At 40.1% G+C, this 19,640-nt stretch overlaps 4 protein-coding genes across 5 annotated transcripts; 2 read left to right on the forward strand and 2 right to left on the reverse strand.

Annotated features, from left to right (window-relative positions):
• Positions 1 to 3,216: 3,216 nt before the first annotated feature.
• Positions 3,217 to 19,202, reverse strand: LOC108918886 (gamma-crystallin M2-like). The gene is made up of 4 exons (XM_018726492.2): positions 19,166 to 19,202; positions 4,115 to 4,197; positions 3,685 to 3,924; positions 3,217 to 3,498 (listed from the first exon to the last, which is right to left on the reverse strand). Exons 2-4 carry the CDS (start codon positions 4,127 to 4,129, stop codon positions 3,217 to 3,219), a joined length of 537 nt encoding a protein of 178 aa, XP_018582008.2. The 5' UTR covers positions 4,130 to 4,197; positions 19,166 to 19,202.
• Positions 7,559 to 8,425, reverse strand: LOC108918888 (gamma-crystallin M2-like). Its single transcript, XM_018726494.2, has 3 exons — positions 8,405 to 8,425; positions 7,969 to 8,208; positions 7,559 to 7,840 (listed from the first exon to the last, which is right to left on the reverse strand). The coding sequence occupies exons 1-3, from the start codon at positions 8,417 to 8,419 to the stop codon at positions 7,559 to 7,561; spliced, it is 537 nt and encodes a 178-aa protein (XP_018582010.2). The 5' UTR covers positions 8,420 to 8,425.
• On the forward strand, positions 11,634 to 13,267 carry LOC108918887 (gamma-crystallin M2-like). 2 transcript variants are annotated; one of them, XM_029248802.1, is made up of 3 exons: positions 12,217 to 12,231; positions 12,513 to 12,752; positions 12,958 to 13,267. In XM_029248802.1, the coding sequence occupies exons 1-3, from the start codon at positions 12,217 to 12,219 to the stop codon at positions 13,237 to 13,239; spliced, it is 537 nt and encodes a 178-aa protein (XP_029104635.1). In that variant the 3' UTR covers positions 13,240 to 13,267. The 2 variants fall into 2 exon arrangements, with proteins under 2 accessions (XP_029104634.1, XP_029104635.1); XM_029248801.1 differs by having other exon boundaries at positions 11,634 to 12,752.
• LOC108918884 (gamma-crystallin M2-like) lies at positions 16,187 to 17,296 on the forward strand. Its single transcript, XM_018726491.2, has 3 exons — positions 16,187 to 16,201; positions 16,481 to 16,720; positions 16,926 to 17,296. The coding sequence occupies exons 1-3, from the start codon at positions 16,187 to 16,189 to the stop codon at positions 17,205 to 17,207; spliced, it is 537 nt and encodes a 178-aa protein (XP_018582007.2). The 3' UTR covers positions 17,208 to 17,296.
• Positions 19,203 to 19,640: the final 438 nt, after the last annotated feature.

The raw sequence follows: 19,640 nt of genomic DNA on the forward strand, positions 1-19,640 counted from the left end.
TGTCCGTATTACGTCCGGACTTTACAAATGCAGACACGCAAGTCTTGAGTACAGTCGAGTTGTCACATACCACAAAATGAACCAGTATACATAACATGAGTAGCTGCATATAGGCTTTTCAGGTATTAAACAAATTATTATTAACAAACACGGACACATTTATAGAGGAGTTACAATATCAGGGGAGAAGTGAGTTTGAAAGAGATGAGTTTTGAGACCTTTCTTAAATGTAGAGAGTGACTGAGCGGTTCTGAGCTAGAGAGGAAAATCATTCCACCACATCAGATCCAGAATCGAAAACCTTTCTGCCTTTGATTTTGGACCTTTCGTATGTTGGACCACCAAGCGGGCAGAGAGTTGCAGTAGTCCAGGCAGGATATCAGCATGACCTGCAACAAGAGTTGCTTAGAGTTAATTTTTTTCTGAGATCTACGATGGAGAAAACCTTTGGTTAAATGAATAAATGTAAATGTAAATCCTGCAAATGCTATGCAGGATGTATTTACAGGACTTGGTTGTAGTTTCAGAATATTGAGAGAAACACAGACGTAAGTCAATCATTACTTCCAGGCTCTTAGCCAATGAGGTAGGTGAAATGAGTGAGTTCTTTGACAAAGAGCAGGAGGACGGACCAGCTGTGAGGTGAAGGATTGCTGTTCTGGAGAGCCTGAATTGCAGGTGGTGACCAGACATCCAGGTAAAGATGTCCGAGAGGAAGGCAGCAATGCGCAAGGATATAGCTGTTGCTCTGGAGGGAAAGGAGATGGAAGAGTTGGGTTTCATCAGCGTAGCAGTAATAAGAGAATCTGTGGGAGGCGATGACAGAGCGAAGGGAACAGTCGTAGTTTGAGAAGAGTAGGGGGCCTGGTATCAAGCCTTGCGGAACACAGGTTGAGAGAGGTTGAAGGGATGAACAGGAGCCACTTGGTAGGGTCTACCTGATAAGGGTGACTTAAACCATTTCAGTGCAGTTCCTCTGATGCCAAGCTTTCCAAGAGAGAAGAGTCTTGTGGTTTACAGTGGCAAATGCTGCAGAAAGGCCAAGGACGATGAGGACCGAGGAAAGGGAGGCTGCTCTGCTGACTACAGAGTATCTGATTTTGTGAGGAGAGCTGTCTCGGTAGAATGTCCAACTTTGAATCCAGACTGCTAACCACCAAGGAGATCATTCAGAGACTAATGCAGACAGCTGATCACAGGTTGCCTTTTCCAGAGTTTTTGACAGAAGAGGGAGGAGGGAGACTGGCCTATAGTTCTGGATTTACATTTATTCATTTAGCAGATGCTTTTCTCCCAAACGGAGGATGTGGTGGCACGGCAGGTTTGACCAGTACCTCGCTGTTTGGCAGGTGTGGGGTTCGAGCCCTGCTCAGGGTAAGCGACAATTCTGTGTTTCTCCCTGTGTGTGTCTCCAACATACAGAAGAAGGCACTGGCAACTTGATTCTGTTCTGCCTTTGCCATGTAAACCACATGGGTGGTTGCTATTGGTCAGGTTTGACTCAGTGGCAACAACAATAAACTATTTCTCTGAATAGCTTCTAATAAACACTATGTAGTGTTATCAGACTACCCCTTATTAACCCTAGATGACCTACACTGCTAGATATACTACTTACAATGAGTAACTCATCCATATACCAGTGAAACACCCTTTCCCTCTGTCTGTCACAAACACACCATGGGTGATTTTAGCATGACACTCCTGTACAGCACATTTTTGAGCTGTGGGAGGAACCACACACAGACACAGTGAGAACATACAAGCTCCACACAAGCTGAGCGTTGCGCGAACCCACATCCTCTCACATCACCCAGGGGCTGTGAGACAGCAAAGCTACTTAGTGTGCCACCTTTCTGATCCCAGAGAGGGTTTCTTTAATAGCTTTGAATTGAGGGTAGTTTTGAAGACAGATGGGAAGCAGCCAGAGGAAAGCAAGGACTTGATTATCTTGGAGGTGAAAGAGGTAAGTTGCAGGGAAATGTTCTCTAAGAGGCTAAGGGATGTCTACTGCTCACTTTATCGTTCCTCCATAAAACACACACACACACACTTTCTGAACCGCTTGTCCCATACGGGGTCACGGGGAACCAGAGCCTACCCGGCAACACAGGGCATAAGGCCAGAGGGGGAGGGGACACACCCAGGACAGGACACCAGTGCGTCGCAAGGCACCCCAAGCGGGACTCGAACCCCAGACCCACTGGAGAGTAGGACCCGGTCCAACCCACTGCACCCCCTTCCCATAAAACACAGTATTCATTAAATGAAAGGGCTGGTACAGCTTAATTCATACACAGCATACTCTCCCACTGCATCCATGGCAGTGTCCATGGCAACATCCTCGGACCATGAGTTGGGGCTTGGCTCTTTCTTTAACTTCACTTTCAGTAAAATTATCTTTTATCAAGAAGTTACACAACTTTTGCACTCCTTGGGGAGGGACATACATAGTTGTTCTTTAAAAGTACTCTACTAAAATCAATATGGGGGAAGAAAGACAAAAAATTGTCAGCAATACTAAGACTGTCACATATTAAAACAATTGTTGAACTTAACATGAATTCAATTTAAGTGATCCTGGGTGAGGAGGGCGCAGTGGCGCAGTGGGTTGGATCGGATCCTGCTCTCAGGTTTGAGTCTTGCTTGGGGTGCCTTGCGATAGACTGGCGTCCTGTCCTGGGTGTGTCCCCTCCCCCTCCAGCCTTATGCCCTGTGTTTGCCGGATTAGGCTCTGGCTCCCCGTGACCCTGAATGGGACAAGTGGTTCAGACAATGTGTGTGTGTGTGTGATTCTGGGTGCCAGGTCCATATTCAGTTGTTCACAGGCCTGTGGGTAGAAAATCAGTAAAACTACACTAACCCAAATGTACTGGAACACAGAAGAAAAAGCATATTTCAAAATGACTGACAATCTTTTGTTTTTTCTGAAATAATGAAACAAGAGGATTTTATGTATTATTATGGCAGGCGAGGCTGTCCCAGTTTGACCGCTACGTTATTTCATATAACTACTCTCAGTGTACTGGGAACAAGGCAAAGATAAAACACTATATTATTACAACATTATGTTAGTGGGAGCACACAGAGCATGGTTTTTGCAAGAAATAATTTTATTTAGTCTGTCAAAAATGTTTTTTGTTCTCTGTGGAAAAAAATAACCATAATGTCTTTTGTAATAAAACAATTTTAATTTAAATTAATAAATTTATACATTTAATACCATGAATCCATGATACGTCTCGTGGACATGAACCTCATGCCACTTCCCCACCCCATGTTACTGAAGCTCCTGTACTCCCCAGGCCTGAAGTACATCATCCTTCCTCTATAGTGGGGCTGCTCATACATGAGCCAGTGGCCATCCATCACGTGGCAGGACATGCAGTTGGACATGCGGTAGCGATCCATGATATTGTCGCAGTCGTCCATCATCTCATACATCTGGCCTCCGAAGTTCTCCCTCTCATAGATTCTCATTCTGTAGGATCCTCTGTGCTGTTTAGGGAATATGTTAACAGAGCATTTTAGACAGAAAGAATTAGACAGTAAATTAAAACCAAGAAATTAAAAAATTCTGGCATTTTGCAATTTGAATAAATAAAAGGTAAGTTTTTTCCTTTGCTTTTTCCTTGCTCTTAGCAAATGTAAAGAAAAGATTCCAAAACACTAACTGTAGTTTACCATTGGGATCATGCGACAAGACCTGAAGAAGTCACTCATGCCCATGCTCATGCAGTCAGGATATTCGCCCCTTCTCAGAAAGTACTGGTTCCCCATGTAATTGGCGCGGTCATAGACCATGAAGCAGCCACTGTGAACCCTGCAGGAGTAGCAGTGGCTCATGTAGGATGTGAGGTCGGCACAGTCGCTGCTGCTGTCATAGGAGCGACCGCCGAAGTTCCTCTCCTCGTAGAAGGTGATCTGAAATAAAATCATATAATTAAAAAAATATATTAATATCGTGAGCTGAAATAATTTATGAATTTTGAAAATTTACACAGCAGATGAAAGCAATAAATTAAGATAAAACCCTCATCTTTTATATATTTGTGAATTCTTTAAAGTAATGTGTTGTCAGATGTATTTAATTCCGAAATAAAACACCACTTACCCTGCCCATTGTCATGATGATGGTTATCTGCTCTCACTTTGCTTCGGTGCCATACAGTGTCCTCTTGTCACTTTTATACCTGCCTTGGTGAAAAGAACCTGTATCTTCATTGTGTTAAATGCTGATACTACAACACTGGGACATTGGCCTATTTTTTACTGCTGTGTACAATGAAAAGGGTTGTCATCTACAGTGGTGGAAGTACATTTACTGTATGTCTGCATTGTTTGCTTCACATGGAAGCAAATAAAAACTGTGCTGTGGGTGCACTGAAAATACTGTGGATTTCCAGAAACTCCATAAAGCTAAAGGTCAAGTTGTAATTTATATTGCAAAATATGGCTGAATTGTTCTTACAAAATATTAAAAATATGTAGCTGATCAAAGTCTTGAAGGTGAAGGGAAAAACTCTTAATTCTAGTTGTGTGTTGGATTTAGGGTTTAACTTAAAGAGAGAATAGGGTTCAGGTCAATGATTTATTACTTATAGGTCATCACTAATAAATCATGCCTGGATTGAATAAGCTAATCAAAGAATGAGGTTTATGTTAAATTGACATTAGCCAATGGGACTGCATCTAATTCTACAAAATTCTCGATCCATTTAAACTGATGACATTCTTGCACTTTTGGTTAGCAGTGGTTTTTATTGTGTACTTTGGTTTCATTTTCATACCTTTATTCAAGTAAGTGTGACTGTGAGAGTCAGGGGAACTCTGAAACATTAATACTAAACACGTTAAAACTGCCTAATTTAGCATTTAGGTGGCATTGCTCAGCACAAATCATATGTTCCTGGAAAATGTTTTTGTTTTATATAGAAAATCCCACAGCACAGTAGCATGCCCAGGAGTGGTGGACACTACTGTTATTTGGACCGTCTCTTGTGTTTTAGGAGTTTTTCGTTTCTTCTCCTCCCTGGCCAGATGGTTTTATTTATTGTTATCCTTATTTGTTTTTAGTGTGTTATCATTGAATTCGTGTAATTTGAATTTGCTTTACAGTGTTGTTCAGAACTGACTTTGTGAAAAAAAAATAAATTCAACAGAATCTAAGTAAAATAAATACATACACTGGATGAAGCCGCTTGTCCCGGGCGGGGGTTGCAGCGAGTCGGAGCCTAACCCGGCAACACAGGGTGTGAGGCTGGAGGAAGAGGGGACACACCCAGGACAGGAGACCAGTCTGTCGCAAGGCACCCCAAGCGGGACTCGAACCCCAGACCCACCAGAGAGCAAACCCCGGGCAAACTCACTGCACTGCCACACCCCCCCATAAGTAAAAATAGAATGACCAATATAATGGACATATATGTATAATCTCCATTATATTGAGCAGTACTACAAAACAAGATACTATTTCCTTAATACCTAAACCTGACAAAGACCCCTTGCTTATAGATGACTGGAGGTAAATGCTTCTTTTACATTTAGCGAACACTGTTCTCTAAAGCGATGGGGTGCGGTGGCGCAGTGGGTTGGACCGCAGTCCTGCTCTCCGGTGGGTCTGGGGTTCGGGTCCCGCTTGGGGTGCCTTGTGGCGGACTGGCGTCCCGTCCTGGGTGTGTCCCCTCCCCTTCCGGCCTTACGCCCTGTGTTACCGGGTAGGCTCCGGTTCCCTGTGACCCCGTATGGGACAAGCGGTTCTGAAAATGTGTGTGTGTGTGTGTTCTCTAAAGCCACTTATACTTAGTTACCCATTTGTACAGCTAACTTGTTTTAGTGGAGCAATTGAGTTTACCTTACTCAAGGGTATTACAGTCAAGGAGAGGGATTGAACCTGCAACTTTTGGATCCAAAGACAGTAGAACTAATCACTACACTACTAGTTGCCCATCTTCTGCCTCTGCACTACTAATTGATGGCATAGTGTATGCAAACATTAAAATTCCACACCTTCTCTCTCTTCTACTGCACAGTTCTCAGAGCTGTCAACTGACAATACTACCAATGTCCTCCTCTCAACTCTCCACTTTTAAAGACTATCTCTCTATTTAAACAAGTTAAAACAAATTTCCCTTGGATAGTTTTTCTACTGTAAGTGTACCAACAAGGCTGTCCCCTTTCCCTCTTACTATTCACACTCATGATTAGACCTTTGGCAGAAGTTATTAGGAGAAATCAAGATATATTCAGTATTAGAGTAGATGAAGAGCACCATTGCATTTCTCTATATGTTCGCAATGTACCGTTATACCTGAGTAACTCCAAAATATCAGTCCCAGCAAGTACTGAAGGTGACATCCAACTTTAATTTTACAACTCCAATCTCTGTAAATCTCTGGCCACACAGCTGAATACTAATCTTACTTTCACCTGGTATTTCCTCTTTAAAGTGTCATTCTCTGGTTTTAGACACTTGGATATTTTTATTGTTCTCGATCCTTATCGCTGTTTCAACACCAGCTCCTCACCACAAATTAAGAAGATTAATGAAAACTTAGCCTCATGGACTTCTTTACCTATTTCAGTACAGGTAAAGATGATATGCTTTGTAGAGTAACTCTTTTATATTTAGCAAAAAAATGTATTTTATTGTTGTTGTCTACAGCAGAAGTTCCTTCTGTAAATATGTGGATGACTGAAGATTTTAAGCTTCTCCCACTTGAAAAATTTACATTTGATTTACATGACAATCATTATGAATTCTGGAATATCTAGGCATCCTTCTGGAAGTAGAAAGCGCTGCATCATCATAACTGTGACATATTTTCAACTATTGTACCTGAGCCCTCACTCTATGTATGGAAATATTTGCTTTTTCTTGGTGTACTGTCTGTCATTGTCATTAGGAGAAATCAAGATATATTGATACATTGTCATTGTCATTGCTATTAGCATTACTCACTGTCATTGTCATTGTTTTGTTTGTACAGTATTTGTATTGTCTCTGTCTTGTGGAATGTCTGTGGAGAAGCATTCAAGAAGAATTTCATGATACTTGTACACGGTACTTGTACCTATGACAATAAACTTGAAACTTGAAACTTGTCTACATGTTACTGTGATCCTGTGCTGTTCATAAAACCAGTAAAAATTAAAATAGACAATTTTGAGATTTGAGGTTTTTTGGCAGAACATTAAGAAATTCAATGAAAAATTAAGAAAGCTTGTCCTTGGTTGTTCTCCAAAATCAGTCAAATTTTGCAAAATTATTAATAAAATAGTGATTTTCCAAACCAGTTTGGAATATGGAAGAGCAAATGATATTTTAAAACACTCCCATACTAACAGTCTATCTTTACTTCTTATGACACAAGCAGAAATATAGCTAACCCTCTTTTTAATTCAAACTTAAAAAGTCAGCCTTTAAAAGAAATAAAATTTATTCAGATAAGCATGAAAATATTATTTAGTTGTTGGTACATTTAACATAAAATTATTGTACTCCCTTTATTTGTTTACTTATTTAAATAGCAGAAACCCATGTTGTCTATTTTAAATTTTAATAACAAGAATCCATGATACGTCTCATAGACATGAACCTCATGCCACTGCCCCATCCCATGCTGCTGAAGTTCCTGTACTCCCCAGGCCAGAAGTACATCATCCTTCCTCTATAGTGGGGCTGCTCATACATGAGCCAGTGGCCATCCATCACATGGCAGGACATGCAGTTGGACATGCGGTAGCGATCCATGATATTGTCGCAGTCGTCCATCAGCTCATACATCTGACCTTCAAAATTCTCCCTCTCATAGATTCTCATTCTGTAGGATCCCCTGTACTGTTTAGGAAATATTTAAACAAAACAATATATTAACAGATGATGAACATGAAGATGACAAAATAGATAAAAAGTAAGAACTATTAATTTCATTTACACAAAATAAAAATTTTGTACAAATTATTTACCATTGGGATCATGCGACAGGATCTGAAAAAATCACTCATTCCCATGCTCATGCAGTCAGGGTACTCCCCTCTCCTAACAAAGTACTGGTTCCCCATGTAATTGGCGCGGTCATAGACCATGAAGCAGCCACTGTGAACCCTGCAGGAGTAGCAGCGGCTCATATAGGATGTGAGGTCGGCACAGTCGCTGCTACAGTCATAGGAGCGACCGCCAAAGTTCCTCTCCTCATAGAAGGTGATCTGAAATCAATTAATCACTGTCAGTTTCAGAATTTCAATACAAAATATACAATTGGATGTACGGAAATCATTTGAAAAGATGCCTTAAAAGCAGAAGAGAATAAAGTTTCTATATTTCAGTAAAGCTTTTTCTTTTCTTTAAGTCGGCTTTTTGATCTGTGACATAAATTTTCATGCCGGGCAAATTACAATTTACCTTGCCCATAGTCATGGAGATAGTTATCTGTGCTCACTTTGCTTTGCTTTTCCGCTGTCCTTCCTGCTACTTTTATACCTTTCTTTATGAAAAGAATCTGTATGTCAATTGTGTAAAATGCTGATAGTACAAATTTCATACAGTAGCCCATTTGGACTGCTGAGGGGAATGAACGGAGTTATCTAACTCTGTTCTCAGTGTAGGGAGTAGATACATGTCTACATTGTTTGCTTCACTGAGAGACAAAGTCTTTGTAATGTGGATATATAGAAAGCCAGCGGATCATCAGGAACAGCTTGAACTAGAGAAAATAAAAAGTGGAAACATGAAATAGTTATTTTGCCAAGAGAGAAATCATCTGAGAAAGAGACCTCAGATGTAACACGAGCAAAATCCTGCACTGAAGCAACTAAATGATAATCTATAGGGTTGATTTCTTATCTTCATTTTCAAAACTGTTTATTTTAGTGGTGTGCATATGCTTTCATGATTTTTGACTCTGGCAGGCATAGACTGGAGAAGGGAAAAATTACAGCTTGTAATATCCTTGTGATCCTATTTGCTCTGACCATAAATATCCTCATGAAGTGGAGGTAGAGTGTTGAGGTCCACAGTCCAGGGTTTGCCAAACACCATCAGAGTCTTGATGAATGACTTGACAATGACAACATCATCTGTCCCAAGATGTGGATGAATTTTACTTATAAGTTGCACTGTAGTGTTGGAAGTATTTTGACTTCATTCACGGATTCTGCTCTCTGGCAGGTCTGGGGTTCGAATCCTGCTTGGGGTGCTTTGCGACGGGCTGGAGTCCCGTCCTGGGTGTGTCCCCTTCCCCTCTAGCCTTGCGCCCTCTGTTGTCAGGCTAGGCTCCTGTTCACCGCGACCTCGATCGGGACTAGCGTTTCAACTAGTGTGTGTCTGTGTGTGCGGTGTGTGTGATTTCATCCATTTCGTTTAAGCACTTAATCAAACATTACAGCTTCATCAAACATTTACATTTACATTAATTCATTTAGCAGACACTTTTATCCAAAGCAACTTGCATCTCAGAGAAAAGTAGAAAGAGTGCATTAGGAGAGATTTGGATGCAGACACCTCTGGTGTTCTCAAAGTAAAGGTCCCACTTTAAAGGTCTCTTGGAATCCTTGTACCGAATGTGCGGCCTGGTTGTCAGCTGCCACAAATAGCATTGTCCCTTTAACAGCAGAACCAATTGAATATGAACACATTGTCTCTTTCTGACTGTTCAATATATTCAAGAAGTGGCTTCAAAACCCGGTCATACCCATGTTTTGATATGTCCAGTCTTACAGAGTGCAGCATGGTAGATGGATGATAATGATTATCTATATTTTCGGCAATTGGCTATAACCCAATACACACTTTTTGAAAATTCTAAGTCATCAATATACAGTCCTACAACTACACTTACATCTTGTCCCGACAGAGTTTTCACCATCTTGAAATGGTTTATACTGGGCAGGCTTCACTACTGGATTATTGCTCCGCAGCTGAAACAAAACTTCAAAAATGTTGAATCAAAGTTAAGTCATGGATGCTACAGTTAGGCTATTTTAGTTGTATGGCTTAAATTCTATTATTCCAAAAAAAAAATTAGTATCACAAACTGAAGCAAAATAGCTGTCACGGTGAAATGGGATGGAAGGACCCAAGTGCGGGGTCGTTTGTCTGGATTCAGAGGATCAGGCAAGTTTTTCTCGGTATCGGGGACAGGCGGAGGGTTGGTCGATCGGCGATCGGGGTCTGAGCAGGAATCCATGGGCGAGGTCAGGAGACGAAGCGAAGAATTGGTCGAACGGCGATCGGAGTTGAAATGATGATTCGTGGACGTGGTCAAGAAACAAAGCGAAGGGTCAACAACCAGAGAACGTGAACTAAGAACCGGAGATGAGCAAGGAGTCACAAGGAAGGGCAGTTATCTCTGACGAGATTCCGCAAAGGTATGGGAGCTGAGGGAGGTCTTTTAAAGGGTGAGTGGTTAATCTGGTGCTGGAGCAGATTCAGGTGTTGTCGTTTGAGATGTGGGCATGGACGTGACAATAGCAAAATATTACCATGTAAATATTGCAACTATTTTTTGTGTGTGTCAGTGTGTGGCTACCCTGCAATGGACTGGTGTCCTGTCTAGGGTGTACCTCTTTCAGCCTTGCCTCTATGATCCCAAGATAGGCTCCAGTTCACCAGACACTGCTCAAATAGGAAAACCAATTATTTAAACTGGATGGATGAATGGATGGATACAATTCCCAGTAACCCTTATTCACATCAATGGTTTATAGTCAATATCTGTTCCCACTCAAAGTGGACGTTGTTGGGTAACAAAAGTCCTTACAGCATTTTAACCCGGCCTCCAGAACAGGTCTTAAACAAAGTAATATAACAAAAGTTTTTCCTTACAATTTATAAATCAAAAGATTAGTTTTTTCCTTCGCTACTTCATTCTTTTAACAAATATTAATACTGTTTGGTTTATCAGTGTTTCTGCCATTTTTTTAATAAAGATGTGACCTCACTTGTAAAATTTAATATGAATACTTTGTTTTATTTTTTATTATTTCTAAGCATTGGAGGAAGATGTTTATTAAAGGAAACTTTCAATTTGGTGTTCTAATGCTGTGGGACAGAATATTTGAAAATGTATATAGTGATGTTAATCATTAATATAGAGAAGCCAAAGTGACCAGTAAAACTAGTTTGATTCTTTTTGCTCCTGGGGCAGCTGGTAGTGCAGGGTAGTGGTTAGAGCTGCTGCCTTTAGACTCAAAGGTTGCAGGTTCAAGAATCACCCCCAGCTGTTGTACCTATAAGCAAGGTACTTACCCTGAATTGTTGTAGTAAAATTACCCTGCCCCTATTAATGCATAAAATAATTGTAACCTCACCACTATAAGTTGCTTTGGAGAAAAGTGTCAGCTGAATGAATAAATGTAAGTGTCATGTGTCTCTAATGAAACCCCACAGTCTCTTAACCTTGCAGGGCACCACTATCACCTTCACTGATGTGGACAGATCATCATCTTACATTGTCCAACCTCCCTTGAACTTAAAGTACCAGGGAAGAAATTTGCTCTGCCTTGTTAACTGGGAAGGTATGAGCCAAGGAATAGTCACGGGTGCTTGCTAAGGACCCCTCACTGAGAGTCTGGAGAAATATCACAAACTTGCTTCTGACATCATATGTATTTCTCAGGAGATGTGCCTCGGCTCCAGTCTGACATTAATTGTTCATGCACAATACCTGCTTTGCAGAATTTGCAACAAACACACCTATCAACCTTGCCCTGTTTATCTTTTTTCAAGAAGCTAATTATCTAGTTCTTGCTTTCATTAACTTTTACATTCATAGCCAGTATTCTGGTGTTTTCACTAAACTCTGTATTATCAGAGTACAGTGCCAGCTTGAATGTCTGTTTTTTTCTGTATGACAGCTATATGCCAACAACCTCAATATTATTTAAAATTGTTCCACTAACACACTGAAATCTTTTCTAAGCTGTTGCATGAGGTCCATTACGTGTTTTTCACTGTGGAGAAAGCCAACAGAGATATTGTTTTACGCATTTACCCAGTGAGCAAACAATGTATGCATGATTCTTTTCAAAACCAAACACAATGTCAAAGAGTAACCTTTTACATGCCATACTTCAGTACCAATGAGCTACTGTGCCATAGTGCTGGTTCAGGAGTTTCCACAATAAGACAACAAGCTCTTTAGGTGATGACAGGTATAAAAGTGACAGCATGACATGTGTGAAACCAGAGCAGTGTGAGCACGAACAACCATCACCATGACAATGGGCAGGGTAAGTGGTGCTGATGAGAAAAAACTATTTGTCAGAATTTCAAACTTGTCAAAATTCTGGTGTTAAGTGTGTTTAAATTTATTTCGCTTTCTTTTTTATCCATCCTTTCCGTCTTTAAAAGTAAGCTTGAAACATGACATTTTTGAGGCTATTTGGATTACTAAAAAAAACCAATTTGAATCTATCCTTTCCACTGCAAATCTGAGAAGCCAAATGATTATGAGTTTTATGTTTCATTTATTTAGTTTTTGATGTTACCATCGATCCCCATTCCATTTCAGATCACCTTCTACGAGGAGAGGAACTTCGGCGGTCGCTCCTATGACAGCAGCAGTGACTGTGCCGACCTCACATCCTACATGAGCCACTGCTACTCCTGTAGGGTTCACAGTGGCTGCTTCATGGTCTATGACCGCGCCAATTACATGGGGAACCAGTACTTTCTGAGGAGGGGAGAGTACCCTGACTGTAGGAGCATGGGCATGAGTGACTTCTTCAGATCCTGCCGAATGATTCCCATGGTAAAGTATCCAATTGTTATATTGATGGAATGGTTTCCACTGCCTTTGCAAATAAATGATACATATGTGTATTTGAAATACCTGTAGAAATGTTAATTCTCCTTGACTAATTTAATAAAGCCAAATGTTTTTAATTAAGGTTTTAAATGATAATTTTATAATTTATCAGTGTCATGATAATAAAATCTTTCATTTCTCTATACAGTACAGGGGATCCTACAGAATGAGGATCTACGAGAGGGAGAACTTTGGAGGTCAGATGTATGAGCTGATGGACGACTGTGACAATATCATGGATCGCTACCGCATGTCCAACTGCATGTCCTGCCACGTGATGGATGGCCACTGGCTCATGTATGAGCAGCCCCACTATAGAGGAAGGATGATGTACTTCTGGCCTGGGGAGTACAGGAACTTCAGCAACATGGGATGGGGAAGTGGCATGAGGTTTATGTCTATGAGACGTATCATGGATTCTTGGTATTGAAACAAATAAATTTATAATCAACAATTAATGGCTGTGTTATTTCATTGTTATAATTTGCACATTGACGTGGGTGAAACCTGGAAAAAGCAAAAAAAAAAAAAAAAAGCATATTCCTGAATAAATATATCGAATGATTTATTAGTTGGGTAGCTATTTTCTTCTGTCATATCAAGCTGTAATGAAGAACAATAGTTGTTTTTTTAAACTTTTCCATAATAATAACCCTAACTTCAAGCAATATTTAAATAAAAACTAAATTTTAAAAAATCTGTTGTTTCCACAACCTCCTAGTCAGTCCCGAATGCTGACAGGTTCATTTCCCATTCATGTCCAATGTTCTTTATTAAAATCTGTTGACTGTTATAGCATCTGTTTGTTCTTGTTTCTGATTGAATATGGTGTGCCTCAGGGCTCTGTGTTGGGTCCAGTGGCACTAGTGCTGGTTTCCCCTTTGACTCTTGCACTAGTACACTTTTTGGCTGCTCTGGTTTGGGGATGTTTATGGCTCTCCTTCAACAGCTGTGGCTTGGGGATCTCCTGCAAAGGTTTCTGAAACTAGCACTTTTTTCTCGTTTTGCTTGAGTTCATCTTTTTTAACTCTCTTCAGAGTCCTCTCTACTCCGTGGTACTGTTCTTCCCCAAATGATGATCTAATCTATATATATGCAATCTCTTTCCAGTCTTCAAACACATTTTAAATTGCTCTGTGGAAGACTTCTAGAGCTGACTTTATCCCAAAGGGAAGATTTTGGTAGCTGTACTTTCCAAATGGCATGCTGAAGGTACATAACTTGGCATTTTCTTTATCTAGATTCCATTGCCAAAATCCATGCAGTTTCATGAAATACTGTGCTCCTGTTATCTCACTTAAGATTTCTTCTTGTTTAAGAATTTGAAAATGTTCCTTCAATATGGAGGTGTTGAGGTCTTTTGGATCCATGCAGATGTGCAAAGTATTATTACTTGTCTTTATGCAGACCACTGAGTTCACTCATTCTGTAGCTTCCTCAACTCTTTTGCTCACTTTCAGAGCTTCTATTCTGTTTAGCTCCTCATGTAGCTCCATTTTTAGAAGTACTAGAATGCGACATGGAGTGTGAGTTACTTGTCACGCCCACGACATTTCTAGACAAGCAGAATCTTTCAATCAAATTCTGTATGTAAACGGATATAAATGTACTGTATGTCTTCAGATATTTCTGGGAATTTCTGATTCCAATGTTTCGCTTTGCAAACTGCCTCAGCCAGGGTACTTTTACTTTGTGCCAGCAAAAAACACATTTAACAAGTCCCTTTGTTTCACTGGCCACATCTCCCAGTAGTCACTTTTTGCCTTTTGGCAATATTACAAATGGGAATGTTTTAACTGTCTCCTTCACCAGACTCCACTGTCCACCACCTCACACTGCCAGTACATACAATCATATGACCCAGTCCATGTTCAACAGTCAGCTGGGTCAGCTGTTTTGTCTTTTGACAAAACAAATAAACTTGCTTTCCAAGATGCTGAGTAAAAAGTTCATGGGCACATTCAAGATAGTCAAGCAAATCAACTAAGTAACCCAATGTTTATAACTGTCAGCCCAGTACCGTCTCTCCCAAGTGTCCCCGCTGAAACCCCTCAGGACCTCTGCCCTGAAAGACGCCACTGTCACCCCTCTGCGTCTCCACTGATGTAGGCAGCTCATCAGCTTACACTGTCCAAGCTCACCTTTCAGTCAAAGTGCCAGATAAAAAAATTGTTCTACTGAGTTAACTGGTAGGGTGTGAGCCCAAGGAACAGTCATGTGTGTGTGGATGATGTCTTGTGCAACATTTTACAATCTCCAAAACCAAAAAGAAATTGCTAAGAGGCCTGCTTAACAGAAAGCAGTGATATCAGGTATCATACAATCATTAATACCTAGAAAAAGTTAGAGAGACAAAGCCACTGTTTGAACAGCACAAATGTAGCACCGAAAAATGAGCAGGAATTCAAGTGTATACAGTCTTGTTGGTTTGGTGACATCATGTAAAATATGAAGAACCTTTACTGTTTTCATTATCTCAAAAACCAAAGGAGGTAGGACCGCAACTTAAAAGGCACAAATTGGCACAGATGAAGCGCAAACAAATGAGCCCAAATTTGAATATCTAAAATGTTGTAGGAGGACTGGGTGCCATCACATGCCATGTAAATAACCTTTATATCTCTAAAACTAAAAAAGATGGAATCACGGTTTAAACGGCACAAACTGGCACAAATGCAGCAGTAAAGAACGAGCCCGACTTAGAGTTTCAGCGCTGCCGTAAGGGGTCTGAATGACGTCAAAACCTGGAAGAAATAATTGCTAATATCATCATTCGAGCTGTTTGGGGAGCTCCAGTAACTTAGTATAAAAGAGATTTTTTTGTCCTACTTCCTTTGCATGTTCGACTACATGCATGCTAGTTATTCTGCTTATCAACCTTTGCCTGTTTATCATGTTATTTCAAGAAGCTCATTGTCTTCTTTTTACTTTAGTTTTGAGCAAGTGTTTGTTTTTTTTCATTAAACTTTGCATCTGAGTCCACTGTCAGCCTGAATTTGTCTTTTTTTTGTGAACAGTTGTGATTTAATGACTTCAACATTATTTAAAATTGTTCCACTAACACACTGAAATCTTTTCTAAGCTGTTGCATGAGGTCCATTACGTGTTTTTCACTGTGGAGAAAGCCAACAGAGATATTGTTTTACGCATTTACCCAGTGAGCAAACAATGTATGCATGATTCTTTTCAAAACCAAACACAATGTCAAAGAGTAACCTTTTACATGCCATACTTCAGTACCAATGAGCTACTGTGCCATAGTGCTGGTTCAGGAGTTTCCACAATAAGACAACAAGCTCTTTAGGTGATGACAGGTATAAAAGTGACAGCATGACATGTGTGAAACCAGAGCAGTGTGAGCACGAACAACCATCACCATGACAATGGGCAGGGTAAGTGGTGCTGATGAGAAAAAACTATTTGTCAGAATTTCAAACTTGTCAAAATTCTGGTGTTAAGTGTGTTTAAATTTATTTCGCTTTCTTTTTTATCCATCCTTTCCGTCTTTAAAAGTAAGCTTGAAACATGACATTTTTGAGGCTATTTGGATTACTAAAAAAACCAATTTGAATCCATCTTTCCTCTGCAAATCTGAGAAGCCAAATGATTATGAGTTTTATGTTTCATTTATTTAGTTTTTGATGTTACCATCGATCCCCATTCCATTTCAGATCACCTTCTACGAGGACAGGAACTTCGGCGGTCGCTCCTATGACAGCAGCAGCGACTGTGCCGACCTCACATCCTACATGAGCCACTGCTACTCCTGCAGGGTTCACAGTGGCTGCTTCATGGTCTATGACCGCGCCAATTACATGGGGAACCAGTACTTTCTGAGGAGGGGAGAGTACCCTGACTGTAGGAGCATGGGCATGAGTGACTTCTTCAGATCCTGCCGAATGATTCCCATGGTAAAGTATCCAATTGTTATACTGATGGAATGGTTTCCACTTCCTTTGCAAATAAATGCTATATATGTGTATTTAAAATACCTGTACAAATGTTAATTCTCCTTGACTAATTGAATAAAACAAAACATTTTTAATTAAGGTTTTAAATCAAGACTTTATAATTTATCAATGTCATGACAATAAAATCCTTAATTTCTCTATACAGTACAGGGGATCCTACAGAATGAGGATCTATGAGAGGGAGAACTTTGGAGGTCAGATGTACGAGATGATGGACGACTGCGACAATATCATGGATCGCTACCGCATGTCCAACTGCATGTCCTGCCACGTGATGGATGGCCACTGGCTCATGTATGAGCAGCCCCACTATAGAGGAAGGATGATGTACTTCTGGCCTGGGGAGTACAGGAACTTCAGCAGCATGGGATGGGGAAGTGGCATGAGGTTTATGTCTATGAGACGTATCATGGATTCTTGGTATTGAAACAAATAAATTAATAATCAGCAAACAATGGCTGTGTTATTTCATTGATATAATTTACATATTCAGGTGGGTAAAACCTGGAAAAAGCAAAAAATGCACACTCCTGAACAAATGTATGAAAATTTTTTTTTTAGTTTAGCTAATAGTTGATTTTTCTCTATAATAACCCTAACTTCAAGCAATAAAGAGACAAACAAATTCATAAGCAATTTTTTTTTTTAAAAAAAAAAACAACTGTTATTTTTTTAAGTCATATGAAACACGCACATATTAACTGAAAACACTTCTCCCCAGTGGGGTCGTGGTGCCTAACCTGGCAGCACAGGGTGTAAGGCTGGAGGGGGAGGGGACGCACCCAGGACGGGACGCCAGTCTGTCACAAGGCACCCCAAGTCGGACTCAAATCCCAGACCCACCAGAGAGCAGGACCCAGCCAAACCCGTTGCACCACCACACCCCCTTCATATGAAACAATAATTAATAAAACATCATTTTTTTTGTATTAGAATTACCCTAAATTCAAGCAATATTTATGTACAAACTAATGAAAAATTGTAGAAAAATAACAAGATTTCCACTACCTCCTAATTAGTCCTAACTGCTGACAGGTTTATTCCACATTCATGTCCAATGTTTATCAGCTTTTCCCACTTTCAGCTTTTATTTTCAACAAAATTAAAAAAGCTAATAATACAGATGTCCCTAATTTATTTATGGGTACATTTTCACTGTTAAAATTTGGAGAGAGTAACACATGGCCTTTAATTTTTCTGGATAAATCCAGAGATTAAGGTGTCTAATTTTTATAAAATTATTTTTAAAAATATTTTTAAAAGTAACGGCAGGTTTTCGAAGTTGTATAACAGCCAAGGTAAAACATTCATCAGAAAAACGTTAATTCTGCCAAATACTGAAATTGGTTAAGAGATCCACGAAGCTAGGCCCTCTTTAATCTTCTTAAATAATGGCAAGCAGGTGATGTCTAGAAGGCCACTACAATCGGGAGTAACAAAACTGACTAGGTATCTAAAACCACAGTTTGCCACTTAAAGGGAAAATACCAACTAAACACTCCTTAGCAATTAAGAGGAGTGTTCAGTTACATGGCCAGAGATTTAGAGATATTGATTTTATAATCTGAAAGTCTACTATAGATGTTTCATGGATGCTCAGGTATAACAGTACATCGTGAACATGTAGAGAAATGCAATGGTCTTTTCCACCTACCTAACACTGGATTTGTCTTCATTGCTCCTAATACCTTCTGTCAAGAATTCAATCAGTTTTAATAATAATGGAGAGAGGGAGCAGCCTTTTTGGAACCCTCTTGCAACAGAGAAACTTTTTTGGTTTCCATTTAAAGTCCGCATTAAGGAAACTGATTAGTAGGAAAGCAGAACATTGTAATGGATTTTGACCTTTCTTTAAAATTAAACTAATTGAAACTGAATTCCAAGGGTGAGGGATATGGCCCTCTTTGAGTCTATTATTATTTACTGGCATCAGTAAAAAGTATAATTTGGACTCAAGTTTCTCATAAAATTTCACTGGAAAGTTGTTGGGCCCTGGTACTTTATCCAAAGGTATTGATCAAATAGAGTCCTAAATCTTTTAAGTATGTACACTAGGCAGTGATAAACTTTATAAATATGGTTGTATTTCATATGTTGAATCTTACACCTAAGGAGAGTAAAATGGTCTATAATATTTTTTAAGTGTTATTAATCACCATTGAATGTTAAGCTCGGTCTTAATATTGTCCAGCGTTTGCTTCCAAATTGCCCAGCTTTGTGAGACGAGTTCCCACCCTACTCATTCACTGAATGACGAGCTGATGGGCCTTTATGCACCTGCTACCATCTCTCCTGTTGCGTCTATAGCAATGTTCATCGTTACATGCTTGGACTATGAACCAAGATGAGATCTTGTTTTTTTAACTACTCTTTTGGTTAATTTACCTCTCTTTGGGGGGGCGCAGTGGGTTGGACCGGGTCCTGCTCTCTGGTGGGTCAGGGGTTTGAGTTCCACTTGGGGTGCCTTGCGACAGACTGGCGTCCCGTCCTGGGTGTGTCCCCTTCCCCTCCAGCCTTATGCCCTGAGTTGCTGGGTTAGGCTCCGGTTCCCTGAGACCCTGTATGGGACAAGCGGTTCAGAAAATGTATGTATATGTGTACCGCTCTTTGAGTGAGTTTTCTAATCTTTTTTAAACACCCTTTGGATGTGACATAGCTGTAGTTTTTCAGACGAGGTCTGTATAAGTCATTCTGGTTCCAACAAAGTAAACATTGTGGATTTCTGGAGTGGTGCTAGAAATTGAGTGGTCATCTTTCTGTCAGGTGACCAAACCTCATTAATGGTATTCTTATCTCGTCTGGTATTCTTATCACGGTTAACATTTTTATTTGATATAGCTTGGACTGTTGTGATGCTCTG

This window comes from Scleropages formosus, chromosome 24, assembly GCF_900964775.1.
Source record: "Scleropages formosus chromosome 24, fSclFor1.1, whole genome shotgun sequence".
Lineage (NCBI taxonomy): Eukaryota > Metazoa > Chordata > Actinopteri > Osteoglossiformes > Osteoglossidae > Scleropages > Scleropages formosus.